This window comes from Panulirus ornatus, chromosome 2 (genome assembly GCF_036320965.1).
Source record: "Panulirus ornatus isolate Po-2019 chromosome 2, ASM3632096v1, whole genome shotgun sequence".
NCBI classification, from domain to species: Eukaryota; Metazoa; Arthropoda; class Malacostraca; order Decapoda; family Palinuridae; genus Panulirus; species Panulirus ornatus.
The window spans coordinates 17,155,032-17,178,542 of NC_092225.1; the positions used below are offsets into that span (position 1 = coordinate 17,155,032).

The window sequence follows — 23,511 nt, forward strand, 5'->3', positions numbered from 1 at the left end:
TATAATGTATTTAGTATGATATCTAGGGTATTCAGTATGGTATGCAAGGCGTGAGTATGATATGCAAGGCATTCAGTATGATATGCAAGGTATGTGGTATGATGTGCAAGGTAATCAGTATGATATGATATGCAGAGGTATTCAGTATGATGCACATGTATTTCAACTCCTTTTCTCTTTATAGAATGGTGGCAAAATTCTTTCTTCTCTAGAGCATCTGGGGAAGATCTAATTGAATATTCCATTTACCCTTTGTTATAAAGCTACTATCTCAGTACACTGTCTCCATGATATTCTTTCATAGCTTTGACTATCCCCTCGCCAGGTATGATGATATGAGTGGGGAGGAGCCTACTGCTTTACAGTCCCGTCCCCATCGAGAGTGATAGGTGGGGTGGAGCCCTCCTAAACTATCTTGTCATCATCTAACTACATACGTGGAATGTGAGATACTACCGATCTCCTCCAACAGATTCATAGATCATCAGAACCTCTTGTCATTTGTCCTTCCTACTGACTTAACTCTCTGTTCCAAGTCACCTTCGGCATGACCTCCCCTTCCTCTCCTTCCCCATTCCTGGCTCACCTTCCTGCCGACCTCGTTGTTATAGAGGTGTGTGAAGGAGAGCATGTCCTTGGCGCGCTCCCTCACGTCTAGGAACTTGCGGGAGAACCTGGCTCCGTATCTGGTGTTGTCGTGGCACCCACTCCATTTCCAAGCCCGCTTGCCACGCGCCTGTAGGGGAGGGAGTAGGGTTAGTTGGCATCAGCAGAGGACGCAGGAGGGTCGGTTAGCGCCAGCAGGTAAAGGAAGAAGGTTGGTTAGCACCAGCAGTGGAGGGAAAAGGGTTGGTTAGCGCCAGGAGAGAGGGGAACAGGCGAGGAAGGCCATAGCAGTTGGGCAAAGGAGTTCAGAATCCTTCAGGGGGAAGACCCGAGGATGTCACGTCTTGCAAGGTGAGGGTCAGGATGATAAACCTGGAGGAGAGGAAGAAATTTAAACAGGTAAATGGGGAGCATGTTGAAGTGAAGAGAAATGAGGGAGGGAGAGAGAGGAGAGGTGAAGACGTAAGGGTGAACAGTAATGTAGAAATAGGAACAGCCGTGGAAAAGGTAATGGGGAGGAATAGAGAAGGTGAGAAAGATGTGGACAATAGAAAACATGGAAACATATATAGAAAAGAAGGTTACAGAGATGGGGACGGAATGGGAGGAGAGAGAGAGAGAGAGAGAGAGAGAGAGAGAGAGAGAGAGAGAGAGAGAGAGAGAGAGAGAGAGAGAGAGAGAGAGAGAGAATATTCTGTTGCGAAAGGAGGGGGGCATGACATCAATCACCTATAGATATGCTGTGCATAAGGTTACCATGTATTCCTTTAAAGGTGAACAACTGCACTATCCCTGTAACCTTAGTTCGACGTTATCCCTTAACCACGACCCTTGGGCATGACGGTACCATCCTTGGAGACGACGGTACGACCCTAGGGCACAACGGTACGGCACTCGTATACGACGGTACGAGCTGTTGGTATGTATGCTTGGTGTTTATCTTTGGCCTGACCCATAAGGGTTGGGTCAAAGGCCTCTCCGTCATACCAAAGGGCCTTGCTGTTGTGTTCAAGGGTCGCGCCTTTGTCCTCAAGGGTCGTACCGTCGTGCGGATTAATCACAATGCTGTGACCATTCGACAATCACTGCACAGAACAATATTGCAAATCCATTTAGACAATTCACTCATTCATGAGTTGTGGAGCACCGGTTTTCCATTCTGATTTCTCTTTTATGATTTATTAATCAATTGAAAAAAATGCATTGGTTATAGATTATTACAATAGATTATAAAGGCTAAACATGAAAAGGAGAGTATCTAAAACTATCATGATAGATTTTTAAGACTAGAATTTAAGATTTTGAACCATAAGTGTTTTGATCTGTGAATAAAGAAATTGAAAACTCATTTTTTTTGTCGTCCATTAACTTCTTTTTATTCATCTCATTAAAAAGCTGTATTTATGAGTGAAGATGCTGACACCAATGTGTCGCCATTAGGAATAATTAGGGTCGAGTGACTAAGCAAGGCAGTTCACCCAGAGACCCATAGAGAGAGAGAGAGAGAGAGAGAGAGAGAGAGAGAGAGAGAGAGAGAGAGAGAGAGAGAGAGAGAGAGAGAGAGAGTCACCTCACCTCGCCACAGGAACAGTTGCGGAGGCGGCCGGCGGCGCAGGCACGGGCCACACTGTGCGTCACTCCTGCCGCTGTGATGGCATGACCAAAGGCGCTCTCGCTGTACCCTGCAGGAGGTAAGAAAGTGGTTAGAATCCCCTCCCTTTTTTTTCTTCAATCCCAACCGAATGTCATTGAGAATTCTTAACCCCTTGAGGACGATAGTACGATACTCAAAACGCGACGGTACGACCCTTTAATCTGGCTCAAAAGGTCGTACGGTCGTGCTCAAGGGTCGTACCATTAGGCACATGAGGTTTACAAATCATCTCACCAAGGTTAGACCTTGTTCAACTTTCTGCATTAGGGTATCGTAATCTTGGACACTCTCTACTTCCCCCATGATCTGAGTATCACCTACAGACATACTCAAGTATGATGCGAGTCCTTCTGAAACAGCCTTGGGGATGCCACTGGTTGCCCTATCCCAGTTTAAAATCTACCTTTGACATTCTTTTTATCTTTGATCATATTCAACCTTGAGAAGTTCCGTTCCTATTCATCATCAATCAAAATCCAGTATCTTAATACCTTTCTTTTGTGTAGGATGGTATTAAATGCCTTATGGCAGTTTGATAACAAATTCACCCACTCTCTTGTTTTTCGAGTGTGGAAATTTAGAAGCTTTCTTACGCAAGATCCCTTGCCTGTTTGACCCACAAAGTTTCTCCCTTGTAAGTAATCCATCTGTGACTTGAAGTTTCCTTTGGCTTTATCAACGTTTTACAGAAAACACCTGTCAGCCATCTGCGTCTTGCTCAGTCCATTTGCCGTCTTCGTATGGCATCACAACCTGTTCCAGTGATTTTCTGGACATCAGATTGAGTGGTCTGCCTAGTGTCTCTACACACTCTTAAAGGTCATACAAAGAGATTTCTTTAGGGTCATGCGTTTTATGAGAAACGTGGTCTTTTCAGTGTATGGTAACTTTTTCCTCGTAAGACGTCATATAGAGATTCCTAAGTATGCCCACGTGAAACTAAATTAAGTGTGTGTGTGTGTGTGTGTGTGTGTGTGTGTGTGTGTATGAGAGCAAGTGGCCGGACTGTATTCTACATTTCTCATTTGTCATCCATATTGACAACATAACAATGTCGCGGTTCTGTCATTCACAAAGGTGAGGCAGAGGCCCGGGGTCAATTCTAATGATTACCATTCGTAGAGCATTGTCAAGTGGTAGGTTTGGGCGTGGAAAGAAAAAAAATATATCGAAAAAGAAAACAGCCAACCATAGTCCTGGAGAGCGAAGCGACAAGCGAAAATACAAGCAGCTGCGATGAGATGTAACCAATCAGAGACACTGTGGGCGGGGCTAAAAGCTCTTGAAGTGGCCGAGAAATGTCATTTAATCAGTGATTGGTAGGATGGCTAGGCTGCTCCCTGTCTACTCAAGAAACAAGTGAAGTCAACATTCATTCATCTTCTTTTCCTGATATTCATTTCTATTCCGGCTGATACCTAAAACATCAGTGATATGGGTGACGAACATAAGCAGCTCCTGATAAACTGGTCATTTGTTTGTATACCCTTCACTTGGCGAAACACAAGTAGGAATTCTGCAACTCGGATAAAACTTTTGTTTTCATGTGATTTTAAGTTACCACTGAGAAACTACAGATGTTTTCGGACGAATTTAACATATTTCTACATTCGCTTCTGTTGTTCTCAGATCTACCTTCTGTTCCTGTTTTCTTCTTTTCGCGCTTGAACAACGCTCATCACACCTTTCTCACCAGCTGCCATCACTTTCCCTTCTTTCCCTCTTGGTCTCTCGCTCCTCTTCTGTCACTTCTTTGCTAAACGTTACGCCTCCCTGTGTGCTGCTCCCTGTGTCCGCTTCATTTACGTTTTATATATATATATATATATATATATATATATATATATATATATATATATATATATATATATTTATATATATATATCCCTGGGGATAGGGGAGAAAGAATACTTCCCACGTATTCCCTGCGTGTCGTACAAGGCGACTAAAAGGGGAGGGAGCGGGGGGCTGGAAATCCTCCCCTCTCGCTTTTTTTTTTTCCCCCAAAAGAGGGAACAGAGAAGGGGGCCAGGTGAGGATATTCCCTCAAAGGCCCAGTCCTCTGTTCTCAGCGCTACCTCGCTAATGCGGGAAATGGCGAATAGTATGAATATATATATATATATATATATATATATATATATATATATATATATATATATATATATATATATATATATATATATATATATATAGTAACCTAAGCTAGGTATCCAATTCATCGACCAGTTCCTAGGGAAAGATGAACAGTCGGATAGACTGCGGACCGTCTGGCGCCGCCAGGATTCGAACCAATGTGGGCTTGACCCCGAATGGCCCGTGAATGCGTCAAGGTCAGCAGCTCTATACGCTACCCCACACTCTACCTTCATACTGAAAAAAAAAACAACTAACGAATGGAAACATGATACATGTAAGTCTCAGTTTTGCTTTGTGTGATTAGAAGGTGAGAGGTCAAGGTCACGCTGTCATCTATTTACGTCTCACAGAGTTTCATAAAGCACACACACACACACACACACACACACACACACACACCCATTTCCTCTTCACCTTCCTAACCCTTCCATTCCACGTGTCCAGCTCCCTTTCCCTCACCTCTATCATACTCATTCTATCCCATGAGCCTCCTCTCCCCTCCTAACAACCCCCTCCCCATCCCCCGAAGCGGCGTGCCTACCTCCCTCCCTCCCTCCCTCCCACTAGCGCCTGTCTCCCCCCCTCTCTCTCCCTCTCTAACCCTCCTTCCCACACTAGCGGCTACCTCCCTCCCTCCCTCCCACCAGCGGCCGCTGCTGCTGCTAATTGATAGAGCCATTAAGACTCCAGCGCCGACCTGGACCAACGGCCACCCAGAAGGCCTCTACCCCCTTACCCCTCCACACCCTCCTAACCCTCTCCAACCTCCAGCTTCCCCCCCCCCCTAACCCCAACCTTCCCTCCCCTCTCCTTCTCTCTCCCTCTCCCCCTTCCTCCTCCTGCACCTCACCACCTGACCAGACCAAGACCCGTCGGACAATCCCGCTCAATTAAAGCTTTGTTACTATTCCACGGGCAGGTTTCTTTGCCTCTCGACGCGGGAGTTTGTTTTGCATACTGAAGCGGCGAACTATGGATTAGGAACGGCTGGCCCACCGCCAGAGGAATGGGAGGTGAGGGAGGAGGGGTGTGTCGTGCCCTTTACCTACTACACTTCCTCGTCTGAGTTATTCCTCCTCTCCCATCCTCGAAAAGCGAGAATAATCTGGCTCAGCTTTACGACACAAGCCTAATGTATATTAGTCTGGTTGGGCGGATGAGTGATATTCATTACGATAATGCACGATGTATGATGACTTGAGTCGGAGGGAATGTATGAATGCGGGAAACTGGTATGAGGAAGTGAGGGGGTGGGTCGCCCTACCAAAAGGCTGCAGAGGTTGATTAGGGGGGGGCGGAGGGGAGTCGAAGGAAGGTCGGGGTGAGCTGAGTGAGCGGAAGAGCTCTGACGAGAGCAATGCTTTTTGATGAGATTATTACGTGTGAGACTTTGTGAGCAAACGTGATGGGCTTAAGTTCTTTCCGCTTAGCTAAATCTTATTAGAGATGGGTGGCAAGGGAGCTGTTGACCTGCTTCCTCGTTACTTTGATCATGTTGGTGAAGGAATCAAGATGATTCGCGAGACCTGATGTCTGGAAGTCAGATGGGTACGTAATTTATGCTGGGTGGCCATGTTGAGCTATGGTGTCCCTGAAGAGCTGCCACGTAACAAGTGGTGTAACCCTCCACATAACTGAAAAAGGGAATATATATATATATATATATATATATATATATATATATATATATATATATATATATATATTTCCCTGGGGATAGGGGAGAAAGAATACTTCCCACGTATTCCCTGCGTGTCGTAGAAGGCGACTAAAAGGGAAGGGAGCGGGAGGCTGGAAATCCTCCCCTCTCGTTTTTTTTTTTTTTTTTTTTTTTTTTTCCAAAAGAAGGAACAGAGAAGAGGGCCAGGTGAGGATATTCCCTCAAAGGCCCAGTCCTCTGTTCTTAACGCTACCTCGCTATCGCGGGAAATAGCGAATAGTATGAAAAAAAAAAAAAAAAAATATATATATATATATATATATATATATATATATATATATATATATATATGAAAACATATCCCTGGGGATAGAGGAGAAAGAATACTTCCCACGTATTCCCTGCGTGTCGTAGAAGGCGACTAAAAGGGGAGGGAGCGGGTGGCTGGAAATCCTCCCCTCTCGTTTTTTTTTTTTTTTTCCCCAAAAGAAGGAGCAGAGAAAGGGGCCAGATGAGGATATTCCCTCTAAGGCCTAGTCCTCTGTTCTTAACGCTACCTCGCTAATGCGGGAAATGGCGAATAGTATGAAAGAAAGATATATGAAAACCGGTGTGTTCTCCATCAGAGTGAAGTCAACGCGCATACACACACACACACACACACACACACACACGCAAAAAAACACTACACAGCGCATGCTTCTGTACGTAGCTCGTCATAAACTCCGATATTGTGACAAATTCGTGGAATATCAACAGGTGACAAATATTTATACGTGCCGCCACCTCTATCACCAGAGTGAATCTAAAAATACGATGTTTTGATTGAGGGCTTCCAGGTAAAACTGCTCCGCTTTAGATAATCTAGTTTTGATTGGCTTGCAGAGAGGGGAGGACGCTGGTGTTGGTGGACGCTGGTGTTGGTGGACGCTGGTAATAGAAATGAGCATTGAATGGTGTGAAACAGTTTACTGCGGTCGGTGCTCGAGATTTGGGGCTCTGTGTCCAATATCATTTAAAACAAAGCAAAAACGGGAACACAAAGTGTATTACTTTTAATACTTTCAAAGTTGTATTGCTATTAATACTTTGAAAACAGGGAACAGAGTGCATAATTGCTATTTCTACTAGAGAAGGAAATATCGTATCACTACTGCTACTTTAATTAAAGAGCAAGATACAAACTGTATTACTACGGGAATGATAATCTGGAAAAAACAAAAACAGGATGCATATTACAACGTTTAGAATTTCAAAAACAAATCTCATTACACCACTTTTTTTGTAATTACATTTGAAAAGTATTTCCTCGTTTTCTGTTGACACAAGTTGGTTCCACACTTAAATGGTCTCCCTCCCTGTGGAGTGAGACGTGGTGTTTTAGGTATATTTCTTCTTCTGCGCCATTCCTTAGTATCCTGAACAAATGACTTGAAACTGACTAGACACGTACCTTGATCCAATACACCTAAGACCCTTTTTAAGTGTTTTGAGTAACGCCTTTCACAGAATATAAATTAGTCAAAGGTCGAACTTTCACCTCCAAAAAATATTTTGAGTTGCTGTGCCTCTCTGTGTCAATCAACTGAGACGAAATATAGCATACAATTACCTCACCTCACACGGTGTACAAAACGTGTTGGTGTTTTATTATATTCATACTTTTCAATAGCGGTCAAAGTTTTCGACCATTTTCTTTTTTAACATATATAACTCACTGTTCGTAAATTTTGGCACATTTTTTTCTTTATTCTACACTCCAGGTATGTCAAATTTGTAATGTGACCCTTTCTGGCTGCTTTGATTTGCCAAAAGGTCACACACACACATACAAACACACACACACACACACACACACACATACAAACACACACACACACACACACACACACACACACACACACACGTCTTTGCCTGTTACTCAGCCAAAGTTCAGCCAACGTTCTTGAAATCTGACACAAAGATGCTTCACTATATACCCCACACACAGGTGATAAAACTAAAAATGGTAACGATCATTTCCAGCTCTCTTTTCTGAGTCCAAGGTTTGTATCAAGATGGAGCTAATCTGTTAATGCTTTCTGATGGAGCGCTGAAGCATTTTCTAAAATTTCTCTTAATCCATGCTGTTCCCTCAACCGTAATTTCGTCCAGTAATCTTTTCACTGACAATGAGTTATTCTATTTTTATTTTTTTTTTTGTCGAAATTACGTTTATGTTCTTTCTCATGTTGCTTGATTCTCTCAGAAGAGCTACATAAGAGCGGGATAGGCTATCCAGTATTCTGGATTCACATACAAAATGGGAATAAGGCTTCCAGATTCCGAATTCACATACAGAATGAGAACAGAGTTTCCAGCATTCTGGAATCACCTACAAAACGGGAATAGGGTTTCCAGCATTCTGGAATCACCCACAAAACGGGAATAGGGTTTCCAGCATTCTGGAATCACCCACAAAACGGGAATAGGGTTTCCAGCATTCTGGAATCACCCGCAAAACGGGAATAGGCTTTCGAGCATCCTGGGAAAATAGTCCTAATAAACTCTGACGTAAATCTCTGGCAATGTGTGACGTCATCCGTCCTCTCTCTGGCATTGGCTCCGAGCGCTTGTTGCTGCTGAGCTGTCTGTTCTTATTTTTAGCATTTTCGTTTAATTATAATGCCTGAAACAGAATTCTTTTTTCACAGAAAGATATTAGTATCTACTAAACATTTTTTTTTCTATGACTGTGATTAGCTTATAAACTCAGTGGGGTTACGAAATTATTTAGATTGGCAATTGGTGAACACTTGTTATCAATTCATATCTATTACCACTGGAGTCGCTTCTATCAGTTGCTTTTCTTTTTTTTAGTCTGCATGAAATATATTTCAGTTGAATAATTTTCATTAGATATGGCATCGTACATGAAGTGAAGAGCTTTCATGGTATCATGCATGAAGGAAAACAACTTTCAAGGCATCGCTCGTGAAAGAAAACAACTTTCATGGCATCATTCGTGAAGGAAAACAACTTTCAAGGCATTGTTCGTGAGGGAAAACAACTTTCATTGCATCGCTCGTGAAAGAAAACAATTTCCATGGCATCATTCGTGAAGGAAAACAACTTTCGTGGTATCGCTCGTGAAGGAAAACAACTTTCATGGTATCTCTGGTGAAGGAAAACAACTTTCACGGCATCATTCATGAAGGAAAGCAACTTTCACGGCACAATTCGTGAAGTAAAACAACTTTCATCCCAGCAGAAGCCTCATTCTTCTAATTTCATCCCACAATTCGTAAGGCCTTTTACCGAAGAGCCTTTGGCTTCCCGTGGAAGTAACGATGCTTATTACTCAATTAATCTTTTACTGGCCTCTTCTTTCTGTTCTCACGTCCTGTGTGGAATATCGGACATTCTTTCGAGCAGTTGACATATTTCCACGTCTACACTATCATATCTACTGACATACAACACCAGATATACGTCATTTATACGTGTATCTACTCATTTACATCCGGCCGGAGAGTATATATCGCTGCGTCGTTACGTTACGTCATGTAACACACGGGGACGGCACTGCAAAACACAGCCTACCACACCTGTACCGCTACTCCTTCCTCACCTGGTAACTAATCAGCGTTGGGGGCCACGGCTGACACGTTTAAAAGGGGACATCTAATGCGGTGGCCATGGCAACGGCCGCGCACTCCTAGCAGGTATATGATGATGCAAGGGGATGAGCACCTGTGAGTTGGCAGGGGCCAGCCAGGCACCAGGTGACACGAGAGGGTTACCTTGACAACGGCACCATCCTCGGCCTCGGACGCGTACGTGCCTGCTGCTGCTGCTGCTGCTGCTGGTGCCACAACAAGCGCCTCGGCTGCTGAATAGCGTGTAGGAGAATTTTCGTCCGCTCGAGAGGAGGATTGTCGGTTTCATATGCGACGCGTGTCGATGTTTGAGTGAAAGGTTGGTTGGTGAGTGACGGGTGTTTTGGTCGGTAGGTGACGGAGGTTGGCTGTTGGGGTGATGGGTGTTCGTTCATAGGGAAAGGCTGTATGTGTATGTACCTACGTTGACGTATTCATATATAGAGAGGTATATTTACGCAACTGCACATTCTTCCCAAATTTATCATGTCTTCCCCCGCTTGATTTTCCTCCTCGTCCACCATACAACGCGAGTTACCGATACAGATACAAAATAAGTGACGAGATAATTCTTAGTCCCTCTTACATTACCCATCAAGAGACAAAACACACAGGTCCTCCCATCTCTCTTGAACTATCATCTCGATCTCATCTATCATTCTGGGAAGGAGTTACTTCACCATCCTCGCCACCGTCACCTCCTGCCATCTGTAGTTCCTCGTCCCCGAGTTGCAGTTCGGCACCACGACCATATCGAGCCAACAGAACGCTACATGGGCATCCCTACTCCAACCAATGTGATCATAATAAATAAAACCTAAATATCTATTTTCAAGGAACTTTGGTGATGTTGGGGTGAAGAATTCCCCCAAAGATGCAAAGATACTGTAGATCAACCAGAGGCCTCATTCTGAACCTGAACAAAATGAAGGAAAAGATGTAAATGATTTCCGCTGTAGTACCAGAGTAGAAGATGTAGTGGAATAAATGATGACGATATACAAAAGTTTGAAAAGTTGTATGATAGTCCAGAAAGTTTGAGAGATGTGGTCCACGAGTGTAGAATCTTTTTCCTACAATGGACAGATGGAGAGATGTACCTACAGGGGACAGGACGTGTCTAGAGCTCTTTAAAAACATGGCGAGTCAGCTAACTGACCCATATCTTTACCCTCATTTAGCCTTCAACGTCTGATGTATCAGAGGACACTCGCTATGCAAGGAAAGTGTTACATGTTGCCCTGATAGATGTCTTTGCACGTTGGAAGCACATTGACGACTTTACCATTGGTGCCAGCGTTGGCAACAGGGCACCGGACTAAATAGCTAAATAGCACACTCAACAGTCCCCAGCCCCGGACCACAGTCAATCACGTCACAAATAGCCAACCCAAGTCCAGAGTTAAGCACATTAGCCTCGCCTCCAACCCTGCCCCACCCATACTGTCTCGCTAAACCCCAGCCTCCTCCAGGTTGTTCAGTTTCCCAAGCTTCTCAGTGTCGCTTTGAACGATAAACTAAGCTGGAAAGAACACATAAAGATTGTTACTAAGCTGGAAAGAACACATAAAGATCGTTACTAAAGTCCACTAGCTAGCATCTCTACGTTCTTCATCGACTCGACGAATTTGGTCTTCCTAAATTCACCTGTGCCATCTCTATCTGTCATCCTCTCTGTCTACTCTTGCAGAGGATGCAAGAAAACAAATGCAAGATCACCCTTAGCCCCTCTTACATCCCTTAATCAGAAGGTGCTCAACACATTGCTCCTCCTAACTCTCTCCAACCATCACTCGAATCGTCCGACAATTTGGAGGAAACTACTGCTTCACCCTCGCCTCAGTTCACTCACACCATCTGAGATCCCTCGTCCCTGAGTTGCAGTTCGGTACCATAATTGCACCGAGCCCGCACGAGCTCGTGCAGACCACTAGAAAAACAGATCCATCCCAGCCACTGCTGAACAACATCAAGATTTCGAAACACTGCCACCCCGCCACCCCAGTAATTGTGGAGAGAGTGTTTAACTCATCAACCACCCCATTCTCTTTTTAATTACCCCATTACTTGTGTTATCTGTATATTCTCAGCAGGTATTTTCAATATTTGGCTGCAGTTGATAAAACAAACCTGTTATTATTACTATTATCATAACATTTTTATTACTATTATCATTATTGTTTTTATTATCATTGCTATCTTGTTGTCTCATTATACACATATGCAAATACGCACATACACAGACACACACAAACACAAAAAACGTACCACTTCTATATTAGATTTTTGTAATTATTGTCCATTAAAAACGATGACTGAGTCCCAAAAACCTTCTGACCATCCTCATAGTCTAAGCACAGGCAACATTCATGGTATTTACCAATGTATTAAAAGCCTTATTTACACGCGCTCACCCTATGATTTCACTAATTCAAATTTCTCTATTATTCATATAGACACTACGAACTTATCTGCATACTGAGAGCTTTGTTTACATAACAAAAACTTCCATACCCCTCCCCGTATGCTAATTAGCTTAACCCTTTCAGACCACAAGTGTGAAAGACACTAAATCGACGCTCGGCAAACAAGCGCATTTCGAGGCCGTTGTCAATTAGTTTTAAGCCCCCCGGGAGTTCTCAAAACACCGTCATTACGGCGGATTTTGGAATGTTTTAGTAATGCATGATGGGCTCTAGCGAGTGGGAAAACACTGGCGCCCTTTAGCTTTGTCGAAATCCACCGCGCGAGACTGCAATGAAGCGCGGCAAACTATAGTAAACTGTGCTGAACTATTATGTGTTTAAGTATAATGAAACCCTGTTATGTGCTATTAATTTTCATAAACTCTCATTAATGGATGGGGAAATTGTGACTCAAGCAACGTAGAGTGCGGTAATTACCCTCGTTAGGTAAAGTAGGTTGTAAAAGATAAAAGTGCGTTGAACTGTCACATGGAGCTCGCGTGCTATGAGAGAGTGAGATGAATATGGCTTAAATTGTGACGTATGGGGGAGAGTGCGTGGTAGAGACACGAGAAACAGAGTTACATCCGCTTTGCCACAGCAGGATTACCAGGTACTGGCAACAAGTGAGGGGAAATAGCAGCCACAGGTGAATGAAGTAGTAGCAACAGGTGAGGGAAGTGGCAGCAACATATGAAGGAGACAGCAGCAACAACAGTTAAGGGAAGTGGCAGCAACGGCGATGGATGTAGAAGCAACAGACGAAGGAGGTAGTAGCAACAGGCGAAGGAAGTAGCAGCAACAGGTGAAGGAAGTAGTAGCAACAGGTGAAGGAAGTAGTAGCAACAGGCGAAGGAAGTAGCAGCAACGGGTGAAGAAAGTAGCAGCAACGGGTGAAGGAAGTAGTAACAACAGCTGAAGGAAGTAGCAGCAACAGCTGAAGGAAGTAGCAGCAACAGGTGAAGGAAGTAGCAGCAACAGGCGAAGGAAGTAGCAGCAAAGGGTGAAGGAAGTAGCAACAACTTTAGAAGAAACAGGAAACATTGGTCCCCAGAGGGCAGTCGTCTACGCTCAGTCAAACGGAACTTACGGCTTTCATCAGTGTTGATACACCACCCCTCACACTTCCCTGCTCAAGTGGCAGCTGGACATCCTTGCTCAAGTGACAGCTGGACATCATTACTCAAGTGGCAGCTGGACGTCCTTGCTCAGCTGGCAGCTGGACACCCTTGCTCAAGTGACGGTTGGACATCCTTGCTCAAGTGGTAGCTGGACATCATTACTCAAGTGGCAGCTGGACGTCCTTGCTCAAGTGGCAACTGGACACCCTTGCTCAAGTGGCAGCTGGACATCCTTGCTCAAGTGGCAGCTGGACTTCAATACTCAAGTGGCAGCTGGACGTCCTTGCTCAACTGGCAGCTGGACACCCTTGCTCAAGTGACGGTTGGACATCCTTGCTCAAGTGGTAGTTGGACACTCTTGTTCTTTCTTCAGTGGTACTTCCACGTCCTTGCTCAAGTGGCAGTTTGACAACCTTACTCAAGTTGTAGTTAGACAATCTTGTTCAAGTAGTAGTTAGAAATCCTTTCGTAAGTGGTAGTTAGACATCCCTTCGTAAGTGGTTTTTGGATCCCAAAGGTATTTCACTGACCCCTTCTGTTTTGTCTGTTCGATTTTTCTCTCTGATTCGTCCACCTGGTATATTCCGTTATTTGCTTGTTTCTATGTACAGTGAGAACCAGTTCCATTTTCTGTATCCACTTCCTGATCATGTGTGGAACCTCTTCAGTAAATGCTCTTCTGTTCTTAACCCTACCTTAACTTGCTTCATGAATTTACAGATGCATAAAGTATTTGATTAACAGATTTATCCATGATCCTTAAAAAGTATGATTCAACTGACTCTTTTAGAATGGATTCCTCTATAGACCGCCAGAGAAGAGCATTTAATTCACCAGCAGCTGCTCCATGCAACAAACGATAGTAAATAACGCACTGCTTATTTTCCAATCTGCATGCGTGAAATGCAAATGGTGGCGATTACGTCTGTGGCGCAGGATGATGCATGCTGCAATTACCAACAGGATGTGGACGCGGGAATACACGGGCTAAAACACGCGGAGGAATACACGGGCTAAGACACGCGAAGGAATACACAAGCTAAGACACGCGAAGGAATACACAAGCTAAGACACGCGGAGGAATACACAGGCTAAACACGCGGAGGAATACACGGGCTAAGACAAGCGGAGGAATACACAAGCTAAGACACGCGGAGGAATACACAAGCTAAGACACACGGAGGAATACACGGGCTAAGACACTGTGGCGGATACATACAAGTACTGGGACACCACACGGGGATATACATGGGCTGGAACACTCTGCAGAAGGGATACGTGGGCTGAAGCCCTTTGTTGTAGAGTCAAACAAGGGCGTCATATGATTCACCAATATCGTAAATTCTGCTTTACAGGAGAAAGCTCTGCTCATTCCAACACCAGCACACCTATTGCACAGCTCATGAACATGACTTCTCGACGATCATCTTGCTTAAGATTTGTCTCTCACTTATTAATGATTTCCACGTTTTCTTTGGATTGTTTGGGCTATCTCAATTCCTAACGCGAGGATGTGGCGGCATAACCTCACACTCAGGATGACGTCTTTTTATCAGGAGATTTCAGAGTGAAGAGCAGAAAATTTTTGAGATCCTCCCGTGGCTTGAGTATGTGGTGGTGGCAGGGGAGTTGGTGTTGGGAGGGGAAGGAGGAGGTGTGTGTGTGTGTGTGTGTGTGTGTGTGTGTGTGTGTGTGTGTGTGTGTGGATTGGAGCCCCCCCCCCCTTCACGTTTTCCTTCCCTAATGATCTGAAACAAATTATTGTCCAGCCTATCCATATTCCAGACCGTCACGACCACTCACCCCAATACCCTAGACCTGTTTGTTGTTCACCTCCAATCTTTCACGCTACACCTACACAATCTCGCCACCGATTAGTTCACCCGACCAAACTCATAAATGTCTCTCTATTGATTTCACCTCCTACTGCTCCTCCCTCTAAACGTCAGTAGTAGCACTTCACTTTGTCTCGACTGAGCGTGTAGCAATGTTATCATGTTCTGGGAATGGATTCACATATCCCCTCTTCTCCTCCTCCAAGACTGTACGTCTTTATCCAATCTGTGGTTCAAACCTGCTTGTTCTGAGGCCATTTAGGTAAAGGACTTGGCATCTCGGGCTTGGGAAAACATCCTCCGACTAGCACACACAGCCTTCATCCCCGCCCGAAGTCAAAGCGTTTCTTTATTTAAAGGAAGCGTGACAACATCTCTCTCTCTCTCTCTCTCTCTCTCTCTCTCTCTCTCTCTCTCTCTCTCTCTCTCTCTCTCTCTCTCTCTCTCTCTCTCCACTGACGGCTGCTCCAGGTATATAGCCAAATGAGTCTTTAACAACCCTTGTCATACTACACTTCCTTCGCTTCTCAGTTCTAAAGACACTACGTATAGCTGTCCCACCGACTGGCAAAACAATTTGATTTTGTCTCTATTCTCTCCTCTTACTCTCCCTCGGATGACTATACCATCCTCACACCTACTGTCGCACCTCTCACTAATCTAGATGCCCCTCCCAGTAATCTCTTCCCTACAGTCCAAACAAGCTCTCCTCTCTCTCTCTCTCTCTCTCTCTCTCTCTCTCTCTCTCTGGACACAAGCAAGGTGTATGGATCAGACACCATCCAACTTTGCGTTTGGAAGGAATGTGTTTCTTCGCAACTCCTACCCACGCTTCCATAACATACCCGCCTTCTGCTTGAAAAAGCAAGACGTTTCCCTCATCATGAAAGCGTCCATTGGTAAAGCTCATCTTAAGGAAGGATGACCGCACGAACCTCCTCAACCATCAACTTATTTCTTTAAAAACTTCTCCTATTTCCATAGTCTCTGAAACTCTTCACAATCCCCTTATCCTTAAACATATGGAGTCTCACACTCGTCTCTCTCTCTCTCTCTCTCTCTCTCTCTCTCTCTCTCTCTCTCTCTCTCTCTCTCTCTCTCTCTCTAATTATGAGTTGCATAAAAAAGATTTTTGTTTCTAAAGGGAGGAAAAAAATATGAGATCATGTACCTCATGACTTTGAAGTTTGTGGAACAGACCATACCATTGGAGATGGATACCTCGCAAACATGTCAGGGGCAAGCTGGAGCCAAGTCACCCTTGGAAACACCTTCTCCGCCGTGCTGTGTGTGTGTCTCCCCCTTGCCCCACCTACATAACAGCACTCCGTAAAATGAGATAATTGGCAGGGAGGCCTTTATTACCCCGCGGGTGGGACGGAGCCAAGAAATTAGCGCCGAGAATGTGCGGAGGGAAACGTGGAAAATAAGTGGTTTTATTGCTGTCATTTAAGGCTTGTTCGCACCTACACTCGCCCCTAACACCCCGTTGTTTTCCCCTCCCTACCGCATTTCTAATGGCAGTGGCTGGGCAGGGTCGAGCGGCCATAAAGGACTTGTGTGATGGAGTGTGATGGAGGCTTCCCAGCAACCACAGCGAGAGAGAGAGAGAGAGAGAGAGAGAGAGAGAGAGAGAGAGAGAGAGAGAGAGAGAGAGAGAGAGAGAGAGAGAGAGAGAGAGAGAGAGAGTCATGACCTCCCTCAGCCCAGCAGGGGACAGAGAGGGAGTTGTCATCCTTCTCAGAACTGTGGACTGGGATTAACTCCTCACCTCTGCATGGATATTGATGACACCTTTTATGAAAAAAGGGCAAAAGCGAATATCATGGGATAGTTCTCAGCATGACATGAAGTGGGGCGCTGTTTTCATTTTCTGGATAATTGTGTGTGTGTGTGTGTGTGTGTGTGTGTGTGTGTGTGTGGTGTGTGTGTGTGTGGTGTGTTGTGTGTGTGTGTGTGTCTTTTCCACTCGCCAACTCAACCAACCTTTTCCACTCGCCAACTCAACCAACCTTTTCCACTCGCCAACTCAACCAACCTTCCACTCGCCAACTCAACCAACCTTTTCCACTCGCCAACTCAACCAACCTTTTCCACTCGCCAACTCAACCAACCTTCCACTCGCCAACTCAACCAACCTTTTCCACTCGCCAACTCAACCAACCTTTTCCACTCGCCAACTCAACCAACCTTCCACTCGCCAACTCAACCAACCTTCCACTCGCCAACTCAACCAACCTTTTCCACTCGCCAACTCAACCAACCTTTTCCACTCGCCAACTCAACCACCTTTTCCACTCGCCAACTCAACCACCTTTTCCACTCGCCAACTCAACCAACCTTCCACTCGCCAACTCAACCAACCTTTTCCACTCGCCAACTCAACCAACCTTTTCCACTCGCCAACTCAACCAACCTTCCACTCGCCAACTCAACCAACCTTCCACTCGCCAACTCAACCAACCTTTTCCACTCGCCAACTCAACCAACCTTCCACTCGCCAACTCAACCAACCTTCCACTCGCCAACTCAACCAACCTTCCACTCGCCAACTCAACCAACCTTCCACTCGCCAACTCAACCAACCTTCCACTCGCCAACTCAACCAACCTTTTCCACTCGCCAACTCAACCAACCTTCCACTCGCCAACTCAACCAACCTTCCACTCGCCAACTCAACCAACCTTTTCCACTCGCCAACTCAACCAACCTTCCACTCGCCAACTCAACCAACCTTCCACTCGCCAACTCAACCAACCTTCCACTCGCCAACTCAACCAACCTTTTCCACTCGCCAACTCAACCAACCTTTTCCACTCGCCAACTCAACCAACCTTCCACTCGCCAACTCAACCAACCTTCCACTCGCCAACTCAACCACCTTTTCCACTCGCCAACTCAACCAACCTTCCACTCGCCAACTCAACCAACCTTTTCCACTCGCCAACATCAACCAACCTTCCACTCGCCAACTCAACCAACCTTTTCCACTCGCCAACTCAACCAACCTTTTCCACTCGCCAACTCAACCAACCTTTTCCACTCGCCAACTCAACCAACCTTTTCCACTCGCCAACTCAACCAACCTTCCACTCGCCAACTCAACCAACCTTCCACTCGCCAACTCAACCAACCTTCCACTCGCCAACTCAACCAACCTTCCACTCGCCAACTCAACCAACCTTCCACTCGCCAACTCAACCAACCTTTTCCACTCGCCAACTCAACCAACCTTCCACTCGCCAACTCAACCAACCTTCCACTCGCCAACTCAACCAACCTTCCACTCGCCAACTCAACCAACCTTTTCCACTCGCCAACTCAACCAACCTTTTCCACTCGCCAACTCAACCAACCTTCCACTCGCCAACTCAACCAACCTTTTCCACTCGCCAACTCAACCAACCTTTTCCACTCGCCAACTCAACCAACCTTTTCCACTCGCCAACTCAACCAACCTTTTCCACTCGCCAACTCAACCAACCTTCCACTCGCCAACTCAACCAACCTTCCACTCGCCAACTCAACCAACCTTCCACTCGCCAACATCAACCAACCTTCCACTCGCCAACTCAACCAACCTTTTCCACTCGCCAACTCAACCAACCTTTTCCACTCGCCAACTCAACCAACCTTTTCCACTCGCCAACTCAACCAACCTTCCACTCGCCAACTCAACCACCTTTTCCACTCGCCAACTCAACCAACCTTCCACTCGCCAACTCAACCAACCTTTTCCACTCGCCAACTCAACCAACCTTTTCCACTCGCCAACTCAACCAACCTTTTCCACTCGCCAACTCAACCAACCTTTTCCACTCGCCAACTCAACCAACCTTCCACTCGCCAACTCAACCAACCTTCCACTCGCCAACTCAACCAACCTTCCACTCGCCAACTCAACCAACCTTCCACTCGCCAACATCAACCAACCTTCCACTCGCCAACTCAACCAACCTTTTCCACTCGCCAACTCAACCAACCTTCCACTCGCCAACTCAACCAACCTTCCACTCGCCAACTCAACCAACCTTCCACTCGCCAACTCAACCAACCTTTTCCACTCGCCAACTCAACCAACCTTCCACTCGCCAACTCAACCAACCTTCCACTCGCCAACATCAACCAACCTTCCACTCGCCAACTCAACCAACCTTCCACTCGCCAACATCAACCAACCTTCCACTCGCCAACTCAACCAACCTTTTCCACTCGCCAACTCAACCAACCTTTTCCACTCGCCAACTCAACCACCTTTTCCACTCGCCAACTCAACCAACCTTCCACTCGCCAACTCAACCAACCTTCCACTCGCCAACTCAACCAACCTTTTCCACTCGCCAACTCAACCAACCTTTTCCACTCGCCAACTCAACCAACCTTTTCCACTCGCCAACTCAACCAACCTTCCACTCGCCAACTCAACCAACCTTCCACTCGCCAACTCAACCAACCTTCCACTCGCCAACTCAACCAACCTTCCACTCGCCAACTCAACCAACCTTCCACTCGCCAACTCAACCAACCTTCCACTCGCCAACTCAACCAACCTTCCACTCGCCAACTCAACCAACCTTCCACTCGCCAACTCAACCAACCTTCCACTCGCCAACTCAACCAACCTTCCACTCGCCAACTCAACCAACCTTCCACTCGCCAACATCAACCAACCTTCCACTCGCCAACTCAACCAACCTTTTCCACTCGCCAACTCAACCAACCTTCCACTCGCCAACTCAACCAACCTTCCACTCGCCAACTCAACCAACCTTCCACTCGCCAACTCAACCAACCTTCCACTCGCCAACTCAACCAACCTTCCACTCGCCAACATCAACCAACCTTCCACTCGCCAACTCAACCAACCTTTTCCACTCGCCAACTCAACCAACCTTTTCCACTCGCCAACTCAACCAACCTTTTCCACTCGCCAACTCAACCAACCTTTTCCACTCGCCAACTCAACCACCTTTTCCACTCGCCAACTCAACCAACCTTTTCCACTCGCCAACTCAACCAACCTTCCACTCGCCAACTCAACCAACCTTTTCCACTCGCCAACTCAACCAACCTTTTCCACTCGCCAACTCAACCAACCTTTTCCACTCGCCAACTCAACCAACCTTCCACTCGCCAACTCAACCAACCTTTTCCACTCGCCAACTCAACCAACCTTTTCCACTCGCCAACTCAACCAACCTTTTCCACTCGCCAACTCAACCAACCTTCCACTCGCCAACTCAACCAACCTTCCACTCGCCAACTCAACCACCTTTTCCACTCGCCAACTCAACCAACCTTTTCCACTCGCCAACTCAACCAACCTTTCCACTCGCCAACTCAACCAACTTTTCCACTCGCCAACTCAACCAACCTTCCACTCGCCAACTCAACCAACCTTTTCCACTCGCCAACTCAACCAACCTTTTCCACTCGCCAACTCAACCAACCTTCCACTCGCCAACTCAACCAACCTTCCACTCGCTAACTCACCCTCTCCTTAGCAGCCCTCAGTCAAAAAGGGGGTCACTTCTAGGGCGCCCAGAGACGATAAATTATCTTGCAAATTTCCCATCTTTACTCTTCTCTAAGTTGAAAAGCTTGGTAGAAACGCGACACTTAAAGCAGGAGGCACACCACCCTACCCACCTCTCCCTCTGGCTCAACTGACGGCAGAAATTAAATAAAAAAATTGACGAGAAAATCCACGTAATATGGGGGACATATACTACCATACATAGATTTCATAAGATCGTGTCAACGAAAGACGTTCCTTACCAATTTTTTTACCAGCGGTTGTCCTTGGGCTGGACTCTTCGACACATTCCGCAACAACAGGAGTCCTGTTAACGGCAGGTAAACGGAAGAAGGTATATAGGCTAGTGACCCCTGAGGGCGGTATGCTGGTTCCCTTCTTGGTCAAAATCTCGTGGTGGAGAGGAGACGACGGGGGTCATCACGTCAGATGTAGTGATCTATTAAGGTCGGCTCCAATCGACGGGGGCGATATATATCTATCGACCTTTTCTTCCATTGGGTCTTGGGGGGAGGGGGGGTGTCTGGGGCCTTGTAATGGAGGGGGCGTGCCTCAGGTGGTCTTAGAGAGAGAGAGAGAGAGAGAGAGAGAGAGAGAGAGAGAGAGAGAGAGAGAGAGAGAGAGAGAGAGAGAGAGAGAGAGTAACGGGAGTGTGGATGGGATGGGACACAAATACCTCCCAAAATGTCATTCCGATTCTTTTACTGCATTATGAAGCATCAGTCACAATGTGACATTGGAGACAGGATCATCTAGGCAGCAAGGAGCAGGTGTCTCCACCTGCAGACAGGGAGCAGGTGTTTGTCTACCTCCTGCAGACAGGGAGCACTTTACCTCCTGCAGACAAGGAACAGGAGTGTTTTCCCTCCCGGAGACAAGGAGCTATGTCTGTCTACCATCTGTAGATAGACAGATACATGAGTGACCCCCCACTGACACATCCTCCTTAATCATACAATATTTCAGTTGGCTACTCGAGCTGGCATTTCTATTACCTCTTGAATAATTGATTTCCGAAAGATATGATTCCGTGGCGGCGTCTCCTACAAGACCTGCATCTGATGAACGATGAATAATATATGAAACATTAAATTAGATAATCATGCTGATGAGGTAACGTTCACTGATATATTTCTTACGGACTCCTTAAGTCCATACTCTGCGTTACGCAATGCACGACAACACGACCCTAGAGCACGAAAGTAAGGACTTTACGTATACGCGAACGCAAATGCAAAGAAAAACAAAAGAAATGGGGGAAAATATAGAGTTTGTTCTGAGATGTCTTGGGAAGAAAAAGCCCCCAGAAGGGGAAGTTCCAAGGTGGCATTCGGTCGAGGACGAAAAGAGAAATAAGAATTTTTATGGAATCATTTAATCTGTGGTAAGAAATACGTGGAATCGTGAAGTTCTACTGGGATATGATTGTGAGCGAATACTCCGCGGTTCATAGGTGATGGGGAGTACAAAACGAGCGGTTATAGACAATGAAGAATACAGAGTCTGCGGTTAGAGATAATGGGGTCCATAAACTCTGCGGTTAGAGATAGTAATGGGCGAAAAAAAGGAGTCTGTGGTGAGAGGTAATGGGTCAACAAAATTTGCGGTGAGGGTTAATGAGGAAGACGAAATCTGCGGTTAAGATGTAATGGGGAAACAAGGTCTGCGGTCAGTGGTAAATGACAATATGCTGTCTGCGGTCAGAGATGATTGGAAGCGCAAGAACAATATAGAGTGAATCAATTCGAATTGACCAAGTCGTCTGCAAGATGAAATGGAGACATTAGATTAAATGTAAGAAATCACAGAGAAAGAACAATACGTCGTGAGACATATTAAGGACGACGGAGAGAGCTAATGGGATATCCAGTTTCTTCTGATAAATTATATCCAGTGGTGAGAAATTATTTCCAGTTTCTACCGAGAAATTACATCCAGTTTCTACTGAGAAATTATAGAGCGATGCAGATGTACAGGATGGCTCAGAATCCTAGACTTACAGACGGAATTCACAATCTAAATGTGTCTTAATAAATGTCCAAATTACATGACATGAACTGGGATACACATGGCCAGTTCATGTCATTCAATTTGAACAAATCTTGAACTAAAGATGAATAAGGAACTTTGCCTGAGAGTTCGGGCTAATGACACATCACTTTGCTGTCTAGCCAATTAGGACGAAAGTTATACGGTGTAAAGAGAATTATACAATAATACAGTTTACTGCATAAATTGGACATTGACTGTATACTATTACAGAAGCGAGTCAGAGGGTCTTAGCTTGCTAAGTCCCCGTTAGGGATCAGGAAATTTAGTCTTGAAATCATGAATATTGAGGAACATTTAGAATGCGTTGGATGAAGAACACTGAAATCAAGTCTTGAAATCATGAATATTGAAGAACATTTACAATACGTTGGATGAAGAACACTGAAATCAAGTCTTGAAATCATGAATATTGAAGAACATTTAGAATGCGTTGGATGAAGAACACTGAAATCAAGTCTTGAAATCATGAATATTGAGGAACATTTAGAATGCGTTGGATGAAGAACACTGAAATCAAGTCTTGAAATCATGAATATTGAGGAACATTTAGAATGCGTTGGATGAAGAACACTGAAATCAAGTCTTGAAATCATGAATATTGAAGAACATTTACAATACGTTGGATGAAGAACACTGAAATCAAGTCTTGAAATCATGAATAATGAGGAACATTTAGAATACGCTGGATGAAGAACACTAAAATTAAGTCTTGAAATCATGAATAATGAGGAACGTTTAGAATACGTTGGATGAAGAACACTGACGAAACGGTCTTCTTACGCGAGAACATTGAGAAGAACATCTT

The 23,511-nt window shown here is 45.4% G+C and overlaps 1 protein-coding gene across 1 annotated transcript in view; it reads right to left on the reverse strand.

Annotated features, from left to right (window-relative positions):
- LOC139753739 (protein Wnt-4-like) overlaps window positions 1-23,511 on the reverse strand; it is a 192,262-nt gene that overhangs the window by 5,397 nt on the left and 163,354 nt on the right. The window contains exons 6-7 of the mRNA XM_071670540.1: window positions 2,182-2,288; window positions 587-736 (exon numbers count right to left, since the gene is read on the reverse strand). Of these exons, the coding sequence (XP_071526641.1) occupies window positions 587-736; window positions 2,182-2,288 (257 nt within the window). The remainder of the gene's footprint in view (window positions 1-586; window positions 737-2,181; window positions 2,289-23,511) is intronic.